The sequence below is a fragment of the Protopterus annectens genome, chromosome 5.part0, assembly GCF_019279795.1.
Source record: "Protopterus annectens isolate FY-2018-M chromosome 5.part0, PAN1.0, whole genome shotgun sequence".
NCBI lineage: Eukaryota > Metazoa > Chordata > Ceratodontiformes > Protopteridae > Protopterus > Protopterus annectens.
In genome coordinates this window covers 729,297,757-729,311,314 of record NC_056735.1, presented here as the reverse complement: position 1 = coordinate 729,311,314, position 13,558 = coordinate 729,297,757, and the positions used below count along the sequence as shown (strand labels likewise).

The 13,558-nt window shown below is 40.2% G+C and overlaps 1 protein-coding gene across 5 annotated transcripts in view; it reads right to left on the bottom strand.

Annotated features, from left to right (window-relative positions):
• Positions 1-12,145: 12,145 nt before the first annotated feature.
• The window catches only part of CLCN4 (chloride voltage-gated channel 4), a 449,930-nt gene continuing 448,517 nt past the window's right edge, over positions 12,146-13,558 (bottom strand). For all 5 annotated transcript variants that reach the window (XM_044072575.1, XM_044072579.1, XM_044072576.1 and 2 more), the window contains one exon: positions 12,146-13,150. In XM_044072575.1, the coding sequence (XP_043928510.1) occupies positions 13,060-13,150 (91 nt within the window). In that variant the 3' untranslated portion in view covers positions 12,146-13,059. The remainder of the gene's footprint in view (positions 13,151-13,558) is intronic.

Below are 13,558 nucleotides of genomic sequence, written 5' to 3'. Positions count from 1 at the left end.
TTGTTTGCATTATATCTAGAAACCTTACCTACCCTAGTTTGTCAGTCGTAAATCCAAGGTTAAGTGTGGGGTTGATTAGACTTGAGAAGTGCTCTTCGTGCTAATGATATAATATGATGTTAGGGAAGCCAAATGGACACTCCAGTGGTATATGACATGTTAAGGGGGATTTGGTTCTAATTTCAGGGCATAAAATGAACATGGACAAATTGTAAGTTTCAAGAATTAACACACCAGACAAGCATAAATACCTACTGACCAATCCTAGGCTATGTTATGGGGTGGAAATAAACTACCTGGGTATCTGGTTGAGTGAGACCTATGACCAGTCTAGGCAGGTATCTTATAGTAAACAGATGGTCAGGATAAAACAGGACCTGCAGAAATGGAAGCAACTCAGTTTGGGATTATTTCAAAGGATATAGATTTTGCATTGGTAGATGGTCCCCCATTTTGTATAGCTGGGTCAGGCTTTTTTGACATCATTAACGAGTTAGTGGGAAAAGAGAATTAAATACCGGATTGAAGTTTTATGGCTGGGGAGAAAGAATGATTAGAGTGGAAAAGACCTTTTCACCAAGATGTCAGTAGATATGAAAGGACAATACAATGGACTCTATTAGCAAAATGCAATACACCAAAGTAGACTGCAAAGTGGAAGCAAATGGCAATGGAAAATAACACATGAATAGGTTGTTGTATCTTTCAGCTTTTCCCGGTTAGGGGTCGTCACAGCAGAACTCTAGTCCGCTAATGATTGGCAGTAGATTTTTACGTACCGAGTTGCCAGCTCTGACGCACAACCTTCAACGAAGGTACATTCACACATGTCTCCACACAGAAGACGCTTTAGCTAAGAATCGAACAGGACAAAGTCTTTCTGTGAGGCGACAATGCTACCGCAGCACCACACAGTTGATATATCTGAAGCAATATGGGGACTTTCAGCACAGGTGATTAGGCTTTCAGTGTTAGACATTGTCTGTGATGGGGGTCAACAGGATATTTCACATGAATATGTTAAAAAGATAGAGGAATGATATCCTACCCATTGAAGGCAGAATGATTGGTGGGAGGGGTGATACAATGGTAAGCACATGGAGGCATCTTCATATAGACATTTAATACTGGGACTATTTGCTGGGGAGAGGCATTCTTTTAACTTGGGAAGAGGTGAGGGAGTGCAATGGACTTTCAGCAGCAGCTTGTTTAAAGTTTAGAGCATTAGCAAAGGAGGTTACTCATCTAAACTAGGTTTTCATAGAGGAAAAGCGATGGTCAGGAATAATAATCTAGACAGAAGAGATGAGAAGATAACGGAATGTAGTGTGGATGATATTGCTGTTGGCAAAAACTTTTGGTAACCAAAAACTGGATGTGGAATGATAAGTGAAAACAGTAGAGGTAATCAGGTTGTTTGAGGATCTGAAGGTTGATGAGGAAAGGGTTTCAAATAAGAGGAAGCAGAATTTTATCAGTGAATGGCCTCCATGGGTAAGCTTTATTCTGCATTTATAAGAAGGACTTTCAAAAGATAGACACTAAGGATAAGGGGGGTTGTTAAGAGAACATGAAATAGATGGGTCAGGGTCAAGTTACAGATAGTGTAAAATTATTTAAATAATATATAAAGTTGCCTTAGCCGCTGGGCAGGGGAATCAAATTGCACACAGCTGTATGACAGGACCTGAAATCTGATGATATAATCAGAGAAGAAAGTTTTTTGCCTTTTTTAACATACTTAGGAATACAATTTAAACTGGTGGTAAGATTTGTATCAGACTGAAGTTTTGTTTTTATAACCTCTGGGTGTGCAACAGCTAAAACACTAAGATCTGGAATTGTACTTAGCAAGGGTTTATGGAATTATTTGCTAAAGCAAGTCTTAGTTTTAATCACGAAGTGTAAAAGTTGATGCAGATACAACTGCATTGTATTGAAACTACATGTAAAAAGCATTTTGGATTCTTGTATGCTTTCATAACTGATCAATAATATTTTCAGTTCTGCGTCGGAACAATATTTTACTATAGACATTTGTTGACCAGGAAAGTCCGACTAGGGTAGACCTAGTTTCAGAGGAGGCCTGGGGAGAAACGCTCCAGACACACGCCTTTGGAATGTGGGAGGAAACCCACATGAACACAGGGAGGACATGCAGACTCTGCACAGAAGGCACTCCAGCTGAGAATTGAACCAGAGAAAGTACAGTTGTGTACCTACCATAAATGTAGATGTTCGAGTGTATTCACTGTTGCAGTCATTACTCTTGGGTTATCCTGCTGGCAGGCTACCCTCAGTCGGCCAGAATTCCAAAGTCTAGGTCCGGCATCGGCTGCTGTCGCCTCTTCCCTGATGTCAGTGCACCAGGGGTATAAAAGATGCAGCCGACGCCATTTTATTCAGTTTTTCTTGCCCCAGATGTCAGGTGCTCCCAAATTGGTAGGCTGAAAAATATGCCAATAAAAATGCATGCACAAAAATAACATTTCCTTCATCTACAAGCAAATACACCAAATATGTTGCATAGGATAGAGGAGTGCAGATAAGTCCCAGCAAAGAAAAAGGGGGACGGTGGGTGGGTAACCTGGACTGCAACAGTGAATACACTCGAACATCTACATTTATGGTAGGTACACAACTGTACTATGTTCATTGTGTTTCACTGTTGAAGTCATTACTCTTGGGTTGAATCTCAAAGCTGAGGAAGGGTGGCTGGGCTAAATAGGGTTAGGAGAGGCTATTAGGCCTTGCAGAACTGCAGTGGCAAAGCCTGCTCTGGACTTAAAGAGGTAAGTGGTAGTGCTTTGTGAAGGTGTGTACTGAACTCCAGGTTGCAGCCTCTAAGATATCTTTGGTTGGTACTCCTCTGAGGAAGGCTGCTGAAGTGGCTGCTGCTCTGGTGGAATAAGGCCTAATGTCGTTAAGCACTGATTTGCCATGTTGAAAATAGCAGAAATGGATGCAATGACCTATCCATTTAGAAATAGTCTGTTTTGAGATAGCCTTTCCTTGTGATCCTGCAGCATATGACACTAAAAGTTGCTCAGTCTTTCTGAAAGCTTTAGTTCTGTCCAAGTAGAAGCGTAACTTTCTGTGTATGTCCAAAGAATGCAGAATTTTCTCACCCTTGTTCTGTGGATTAGGATAAAAGGTAGGCAAGTGAATGGTTTGGTTAAGGGCCACACTGGACACCACCTTAGGCATAAATGTAGGGTTTGTCCTCAGAGAAACCCTGTCTGGATGAAAAATGATGAAAGGTTCCACAGCCATGAGTGCTTGTAACTCTCAGACTCGCCTTGCAGAGGTTACTGCTAGGAGCAGAGCTGTTTTCCAGGATAAGAATTTTATATCTGCTGTTGATGCTGGCTCGAAAGGAGGCAGTGTGAGTTTTTCCAAAACATAATTGAGGTCTCAGGCCGGAATTGGTGCTCTCCTTGGAGGTCTAATGTTTTTGGCCCCTCTGAGGTACTGCCTTATTAAAGGATGAGAAAAGATAGGTGGTTCCGTATTGTAATGGGCTGAAATGGTAGAGGCATGAATCTTAATTGATGAGAAAGAAAGGCCTTTGTTCAGCATCTCAGTTAGGTATTGTAAAATCTGAGGGATATTTGGTACACACGTGTCTATGCCTTGTTCCTGGTTCCAAGCACAGAATCTCTTCCATTTTTTTGCATAATATTTTCTTTTACTGGGCCTCCTGGCCTCCAAGATAACATCTATAACAGCTTTTGAAAGAGGAGTGTTCTGACTGGCTACATTATCCGCCATGCTGCCAGATTTAAGGTCCTGAGTTGGCTGTGCAGGATCTGACTGTTTTGTTGGGTCAGTAAGTGAAAAGTCTGAGGCAATATCCATGCTGGACCTTGAGACAAGCTCTTTAGGATTGGGTACCAATGCTGGCGTGGCCAGTCTGGTACAATCAGTATCATTTTTGGCTTCTCTTGTCTGACCTTTAGGAGTACCCTAGGAAGGAGAGGCAGTGGGGGAAAAGCATATACCGTTAGATTTTTCCAGCTGAAGGATAGGGCGTCCACTTTCCATGCTTGCTTGTGATAAATCCTTGTGCAAAATCTCTGCAATTGGCAGTTGTGAGAGGAGGCAAATAGATCTATGTCTGGGCATCCCCATTTCCTTATTATCATGCTGAAGACTTGTGGATCCAGTTTCCAATCGTGGGGATCCATGAGGTTTCTGCTTAGTTTGTCTGCCAGAGTATTTGTTTTTCCTGGCAGGAATTGTGCTTGCAGGTGAACTTGAAAAGCCAATGCTGTGTCCCATAAGGTCATTGCTTGTCTGCAGAGAGAGTAGGAATGTGTACCTCCCTGCTTGTTTATGTACCACATGACCGTAGTGTTGTCTGTCTTTATCAGTAACTATCCTGGATGAAGCAGGTCCTTAAAAGCTGTCAGGGCATTTTGAACAGCTAGCATCTCTTTTTGATTGATGTGAAGATGCATCTGGTTTGCAGGCCATGTGCTTTGAATACATTTTCCTGCCATATACCCCTATACCCCCCTAGGCATAATCTGATGCATCCGTTGTCAGTGTCTGTCTGGCTGTGGGTAATCTGAATGGCAAACCCTTGTTGTGGTGACAGGCTTCTGCCCACCATCGAAAAACCTGTTGCAGGCAGAGAATGAGTGCAATTACTGTCTCCAGGCTGTGGCAATGCTGAGTCCAAACACTTTTTAGATACCATTGTAGTTTCCTCATATGCAGTCTGGTATATGGAATTAGTAGAATGCAAGATGCCATGAAACCCAAGGCCTGCAGGATTTTCCTTGCAGATAAGTGGGTTTTTGTCACCAATTTCTTGAAGTAAGTAGTCAGTTGTTTTTGTTTGTCTGGCGTGAGATAAGCCATCTGGGCAGTTGTATTTAAGCTTGCACCCAGGAATATTATCTCTTGAGAAAGTTTTGATTTATTTTCGTTTACTGTGTACCCTAGGCCAATTAGTAATCTTTTTACAAACGCCAGATGCTTCAGAAGAATGTCTTTGTTCTCTGCTTGAATTAGGCAGTCGTCCAAGTAGGGATATATTTGAATTCCTTTTTGTCTGCAAAACGCAATTACTGGTGCCAGGCATTTTGTGAAGACCCTGGGCGCAGTAGATAAGTCAAAGGCCAGTGCAGAGAATTGGTAATGCATTGAGCCAGCTATAAATCTGAGGTATCTTCTGCAAGATTGTCTGATTGGGATATGCAGGTATGCCTCTTTTAGGTCCAAAGTTACGAGCCAAGCCTTCTTGCCCAGCATGGGCAGTAGCTGCTGTAGAGTCAACATCCTGAATTTTGGAACTTCCAGAAATGTATTTAGTATAGACAGGTCCAATATTGGTTTCCAGGTTTTGTCCTTTCTGGGTACTAGAAAGAGTCTGGAGTAAAATCCTTGCCCCTGCTCTTGTTGTGGTACTTGCTGAATGGCCCTCATGTCCATGAGGGCTGTAATTTGTTTTTGTGCCTCTGCCCATTGATTGTTTGGCAAGTCTGGCATACCTTTTGACCTTGGTAGGGTGTGAAAATGGAACCTGTAGCCTTGGGACACTATGTTCAGGACCCATTTGTCTTGGGTAACCATTTGCCAATTTGATGAAAAAAGTGCTAGTTTTCCCCCTAAGTGGGCTGCCAAAAGAAAAGTTCTTGGATCTGGTACAGGAAAGTCATTGGGACTGTTTCCTGTAAGGTTGTGATTTGTCATCTCCGCTTTTGGAGGTAGGAGCACCCCATTGTTTAGGCCTGTATGAGCTTTGGGGCTGAGATCTGCCTCTGGGATGCCTGTATCTGCCTCTTTGTGGTCTGTCTGACACTGGAAAGGACCAATTTTTAGAGGGCCAGTTCCTGCTAAACCTGGGTGGCTGTACCTGTAAGAAATCCTTGACTGTCTGCATGGATTTTGCTTTATCCTTCATTTTTTTCAACACCTCTTCTGCTTTAGTACCAAACAAAATATCATGCTGTAATGGTGCATCTAATAATTTTGCTTTAACATGATCAGGCAGATTCTGTTCCTTTAACCAAGCATGCCTCCTAATAACAGAACCTGTAACAGCAAGAGGCCTCCAGTGAATCATAACCACATTGCAAAGTATGCTTTCCCACTTGTTCAGCTGCATGCAGTAAATCCTGCAATTCCTTGTTCTCTGAACATTCAGTATTTGCCAACATTTTCTGTTTAAGCAGTGACTTTAAATATTGCTGATATTTAAGCATATGAAACTGACAATTTAAAGCCCTTACAGCCAGGGTAGAGGAAGTGTAGACTTTTTTCCTCCATCTGTCTAGAGCCCTGGAATCCCTATCAGAGAGGACAGGGTTTTTTGCAGTGGAAGCTTTAACCCCTTTGGGGCCCTGAGATATAGTTTCTGGGTCAGCAGCGGGGTTTTTATATAGGAATTTATGAGAATCCGGGACCCTGTAGTATCTGTCTGGCTTAGCAGGTGCAGGGGGTAAAGAGTCAGGGGACAGGCCGGACTCTGAAAATACATCATCTACAATGTCCAGAACAGGTGGAATAGCAAGGGGTCTGTGCTGAGGAAGTAGCAGAAAGTCTCTGAGCCTTTTCTTAGATTCAGAATAATCTTGGCTCTCCCAGTGGAAATGCTCCCTCATGGTATGCAGGGTTTCCCCAAAAGAATAATCCTCAGGAGGAGAGACTGAAGGAATGGATTCTTCAGCATCAGAATCCTCATAGGGAAGCATGGAGTAATACTGTTCAGAAGAGGAATTAGAAACCTGATCAGAAGAATCATACTCTGTCTCCTGCCTAGGCCTCTTATCAGGAGGGGGATGGGAGCCCCTGATCAAACTAATTAGGTCTTCGGCCATTTTGAGCATCTGTTTTTTAGGCATGGAAGTCTGAGAAGGAGAATGCTGTATTTGTTTCCTTGTCTTTAGAGCTGCTTTAGTCTTTGTCATTGAAGCTGAAGATGGCTTAATATATAGTTGTGTAGGTCTGAAGACACCCTCAGAAGCCGATGCCTGCTCAGTGGCTCTGGACCTATGTGAGGGAATGATTTCTGAGTGTCCAATACCTTGAGTTTCCAGAGGCCCAGTCGGCTCCACATGGGAGTCAGAAGCGGCCTGTGGCTCTGAGGTAGCGGGCGCCAGGTGCTGCGAAAGTGCCTCACTGAGAACCGGCGAACCGGCGACTGGCCTAGCAGAGGCTTCATCGCCGGTTTTGGACCTCGGATGCCTATCCTTTTCCTTGTCCTTGTGTTTTTTGTAAACTCCGGTTGACGGCTGGTCCGATGGCATTATATAATTAAATCTTTGGCCAAAGTAATGAAATGCAAAATCGAACCAACGCATGATAGTGCGTTGGTTAAATCTAGCACAAAACCGACAGCTAGCAACGTTGTGATCAGGGCCTAGGCAAGGAATACAGTAAGAGTGAAAATCCTTATGAGGTATTTGCTTCCCACAAGAAATACAATTGTTAACTTTTTCTGACATCGGTCTGGAGCAAGAAAAAAAGTTTCCCCAATGGGGTATTAAGCTTTAATGAAGACTTCGGTTCTGAAATTTGGATTTGAAATCTCAGGAGTCGGCCGACCGGCACTTGCAAACTGCTTTTGCTTCGGGCACCGCACGGCAAGAAAGACTGAAGAAAATGGCGTCGGCTGCATCTTTTATACCCCTGGCGCACTGACGTCAGGGAAGAGGCGACAGCAACCGACGCCGGACCTAGACTTTGGAATTCTGGCCGACTGAGGGTAGCCTGCCAGCAGGATAACCCAAGAGTAATGACTGCAACAGTGAAACACGATGAACATCCTCTTGCTGTGAGGAAACAACATTAACTGCTGTACCACTAAGCCGCCCAAATATATGGTTCAATTAGTAGAAATATTTGGACAGCAGTTCTCAGTAGGTTAACCACTGGTGAAAAGTATGATTGGTTTATCAGGCACCACAGAATAGTGCAGCTAACACGAATACATGTGGTTATGGAACTTCTCTGCCTAATATAACAGTTGGCATGTAAAACAGACTGCATACAGAATATCAATTAATGAATCTTTAATGATACAAAAGATATGCAAGAAATAGATCTAATACATACTTTATAAGAAATTGACAAGAAAGGAAAATGTTAATTGATATTGAAGTATAGTTGATGCTGTTGATGTGTTGTTACCCTTTGTTTTTCAATAAAGTTTTTTTATGTAAGAATGAAATCAAGAAAGAAAGAAGGCAAAACATCTTACAGAAATTACAGAAGAGAATCCATATCCTTTCTGTGAAAGAAAAAATCTCCCTGCATAAGCAGTGAGGATTTAACCGTAACCCTTAGGATTTAAGGGGTTGGTATAATGGTTAAGGTGATTACCTCAAAGGCAAAATGTACATTTGATTCTCACCAAGGGAAACTGACTAGGCAAACCATAGACTTAATCTAAATGCCAAGAAATGCATAATAGTATCCATTAGGAGGGCATCCACCACTGGTAACTATCATATTGACAACATTCCCTAAGAGTTCACCCAGTAGTCAGGAACTTGGGGACACACATAGACAGTAATCTAGCCTTTGACTATCAGATGTCTACAGTAGTGAGGACATAATTCTATGTTGTGCAACTTATAAACAAAGGTATGGTATCTAACTCCAAGGAACTTATTGTTCCACTGTATTTGGCATTCATCAGACCTATCATTGAGTACAATGCCCCTTTTGGTATGTTGTTAAACAGGCATTACCAGCAATTGGAATTTCTACAGAGGTTCCTCACTAAAAGAATACAGGGTGCAAGTAATATGTCCTATGCAGACCGTCTCAAGGCCCTATCCCTGTAATCTGTCTCCTACAGGCTTTTGAGGGGAGATCTATGCCTGGCATAAAGAGCATTGTCAGACCCCATCCTGATGGATCTCCTGCATATCAACAAAACAAACAGTACCAGAATTACCCATTCTAAAGACTTAAACTTTGCCTGTGATATTAATAGGACCTGTTAGATGTGAAGCAGAGTTCCCCTCTAACCCATTTTAAGTGTAACTTGGACAAGTGGGTGGGGAATAGGAAATGCATGACTGGTTTGGTACCTATGTCTCTAATGGACACAGGCAGCCTCTAAATGGTTCACCTCCCAAGCTCCTGCTTGTAAATGCTTCATCTCCCAAGTTCCTGCTTACACTTATCAAGGGTATCAGAACTTGTCAGAGATTTAGGATGCTAGGCTTAAATAGGCCCTTGTAGTCATTAGTGTATTAAGCATCTATGAACTTATTTATTCACAAAATGAGAAACAGTACTGAAAAATCAGCAATAATTTGTATATACTAACTGTACATGTAATGAGACCAAGAAAGAAACTGCTCAGTTATAAATATTGTTCCTTTCAGTAATTCCCTGCAGGTGGTAAAATTTAATTCTAGCCTTACATGGGAACTTGTCAGCGAGGTGTGAAAGGATGGTCATACCTGGGACTTCTCATGTAAAGACTGGGCACTTGACAAGTACAGTATTAATATAAGCAGCAGACACCTCCAGGACTAACTATACCATCACAGAAGTGTCTGAGCTGAGCAAGGTGTTGTCGACTAGCATCCCACCATTTAATAAGGTAAGGGTCTGAAATGATAGTCTGAAACAAAAGGTTTCTACCACAGCTGTAGAATGCTTGTTCATAAACTTACTGTCTTCTATGTTTTTTTCATAAATGTTTTCCTAACTAAATAGGAAAGTTACATTCTGTTTTGTTTACTTTTAGTCTTCCTTCTGACATTTCCTTCTGCAACATGCGTTTGCATACCATTAAGTTCATTATACCTCCCATTACTTTGTCAAAATAGTGTTAAAACAGGAGTTGAAAGCTAACAAGTAAATTGTTGGCACCTACCTCTAGCCCTATCTTTATATCTGTACCATAACCTGTCATATCTAACTTCTTAGTCTGGAGTCCAGAATTAGTTCCATTCATGGGCTTAGTTCTATACTTGTTTTACGTATTTATTTATTTATTGGCTTATTTGTTTGGGTTCTTGTTTTCCCCTGTGATATGGTTTGCAGTAGTGTGGAAATGCTGATCCATGGATCACAGGAAAAGCGTATAGGCTTTTCATAAATATCTGCAGAACACAATGTTCACTGCCTGAACCATCTGCTGATGCTATCGGCTGCTTTTGTTTATCTTTATTTTTGTACTAGTTTTATCTCCCATGGCAGGCAGAGTAGAAGGTTTCCGCTGTGCTGTCAAATAATGCAATGTGAAAATCTGATCTTGAAAGACCTAAAATTTAGCAAGATAAGCTGTAGCACTGAAACTTAAATAACAAAAAGAATTTGAATGCTATGAATAAATATTTCATGGAGCTGTTGTTATGTCAGAAGTCAATATAGTTGACACTTTCTTTTCTCAGCTTGATAGATGAATGATATGCCTTTTGATAAGCTTTGGAGGTCTGGATTTAGCGATTTTATTGACTATGGAAGGCTCTTCTTTTGGTTTGAGGCCAAGCCCATTATAAGACATTGGTGCTACTTTATAATCAGGAAGCACTGAATCTTATAACAGCAGTAAACAACTGTTGGGAGTGTGTTTTTAACCGAGAAATTAAGGAGATTTTGGGAGAGAAACTTAAAGTTACTTTTAGTCGGGCGTTAAACCTCAAAGGTATATTAGAGCAAGTTAAAAATACAAAAAATGGATATAAATCCAACATGTCTAAGTGTAATATGTGCAGAACTTGTAAATATATTCATGTTAGTTCATATGAAGCAATAGAAGGATTTTACCATAATATATCTTGTCCCAGGCATTGCAATTGCAATAGCAAGATGGTAGTATACATTGCAACCTGTGGAAGCTGTCCTGCATTTTATGTGGGAAAAATCAGAAAGTTAAGGGAAAGAATAAATGAACATATGAGGGACATAAAGAAGAAGAAAACTGAGAATGCTGCTTACACCCACAGTTTGACATGTACAAATTTTAAGAGATTTATCGTTTTTATCATTGACAGACTTATTCCGACAGAGAGGGGTGGTGATGTGAAATCAAAACTAGAAAAACTGGAGACTGAGTGGCAGTTGAGATTAGATGCCACATCACCCCCAGGTATTAATGAAAGCTGCTCTCTTAATGGGGTTTTAAAATTAACAGCATCCAAACTTTAGTTTACATGGTTCTATTTACTATTATTAGTATTGTTAATTAACATGTTTGTCATGATTTCATGAAAAATATGTGAACTTTTATTATATAAGATGAACAAGGAAGAATTTAGCATTGTTTCACTGCAAAAGTATTTGTGCAATGATGAATAGCGACTTTAAAATGTAAATTGATGTGGTGCAGCACTGCTCACATGATTTTTAAGCTAGTTAAATGAGTTCTTATTCAATATGGCTTTACTCTGATGAAGCCCTGAATATTATTAGGGTGAAAGCACTTAGTTTTAATTGTTTTTATTTAATAAACTGAGTGCTGTGTGAACACCATGTAGTGGCATTTTTTATTTTCTTTTATTCTGGATTTAGCACTTTTGTAAGTCAGTGCTACTATAAGCAGATGGTTAGAGGCAAGTACTGACCAGTCAAAGCTTCGTAATTGTTCATCAATATGTAATGCAGTATATTGAATCACAGTCCACTGAAATTTGCAACATGTTTTTATTATAATTAACACATGCCTTTCACTTACTTTAGCTCCTGCACATCAGATCCATCTGTCCACAACCTCTTTTTCCCATTTTTGCACATGGAGTCAGGGTGCCATTTCAACAGTGACAATCATTTAGAGGTAAGGTTTACACTGCCAGATGGCTGTGGCTAGCCCTGCTATAGTTCATCCACACCACACACGCACACCTATGGCCAGGTTAGAGTGTCCACTCCCCCTACTGCATGTCTTTGGAATGTGGGAGGAAACAAGTGCACCTGGAAAAAACACATATAACCACAGGGAGGACATACAAACTCTGCACAGAAGGTACCCCAGCCAAGAATTGAACCAGGAAACCTCTTGCTATGAGGCAACAGCACTGTCTGCTGTGCCACTGTGATGCTACATAACAGATGTAATCAGCAAATGAAACAGTTCAAATTCATGTCTGCAGTTATAATTTATGTCTCAGATACCACCTGTGGTTTCAGTCTTGTATATTAATAAAGACAAATAAAAACAACTCTGGAAACATTATTAAGCAATAAACATACCAAATTCAAAAAATTTATTTAATAAAAGAAAAAAGATCACTATTAATTTCCCATCATTAAAATGCACCCACCATTTCCTTTTTTGTTCTTTCAGAGACTTGGGAAGATTTAGACTGAGACATTCTTAATAACAATCAATAAAAATAAAAATAAATAAAACTTGCATTCACTTTATGTATATTGTGTAATAGACTATAATGTTCCTTTGCCCTAGTAACACGTTAAATATTATATTAAAATGGCCAAACACATTTTATATAAGAGTGCTATTGCAAAAGACATTGCATTTCTGTTTCACGGAGAATCACGTTTGCAGCATCACTGTCTCATTGCTTTTGAAGACAAAAATATATAACAACTTCTAATACAGTGAATATAAGATGCAAAACAAGTAATCATGATGAAAAACACTCACATTTAAACATCCTGAAAGCAAATAAAGTATTTAGCTTTCCAGTTCTCATTTAATTAACGTGTTTCTAATGCCTGCATAAATAATAAATACAAATATATTTCAAATAAATATTATCTGCATAAGAACTTGTATATACATTTCTTTTTACTTTGCACAGTCCGCTGGCACTGGGATGTTTACTCTCCTCATCTGGTTTCTTGATCAAATGTATTTTGACATATGTAACAGTGAAAAGGTTTTGTCTGGCCTGCCTGCTATTTCATTAAATGTCATCCTGTGGTATCCTTTAATTATGCTAGGCACTGCACCGCTCCAGGCTTTCGAGTATGCCCACACCCCCCCGGGCTGAGTCAGCTTCTCTCCTTTTCGAAATGGAAAGTGCAGTTTGTTCACTTGCTGTGGCATTCTTCATGTAGTAGTCTTAATTTAGCAATTCCAGAGGCAATGCCCTCTCTAGAATACCATCGCATCTGGCACCCAGCTTAATTGAACATAATTGATTCAGGGTCCTGGTTTGCCATCTGTGCCATGTGTCTCAGCACATCCTTTTTGGTTATGATGCCAAGAAGTCGCCTGAGAAAGAATAACATGAAACATTAGTCATACTGATTTAAGGGAAATAACTTACAATGTGACTTTTTTTCTACAACCTGCACAGACTGGGCAGAATACAAAATATAAAATATATTATCTGAATGCATGCAAATAAAAAGTACTGCTACAAATTTGATGGAAAGATAGCATCTGTTTCTTCTGTATGTAGCAGTAAAATGTGTGTTTAAATAGTATGTGTGACTCCTACTATAGCTTGATTTTTTAAAACATTAATGCCTAAATGTTGTTTCCTATTACAGTTTATTTACATTTGTAGTAAATAAGATACCAGACAGTTTTCAAGTAAACCACAAAAGAAAGTCATTGTGGAGTAATGTATATTTTACCTACAAAGTTTCAATGATTTTTTTGGCCCATCATTTATCA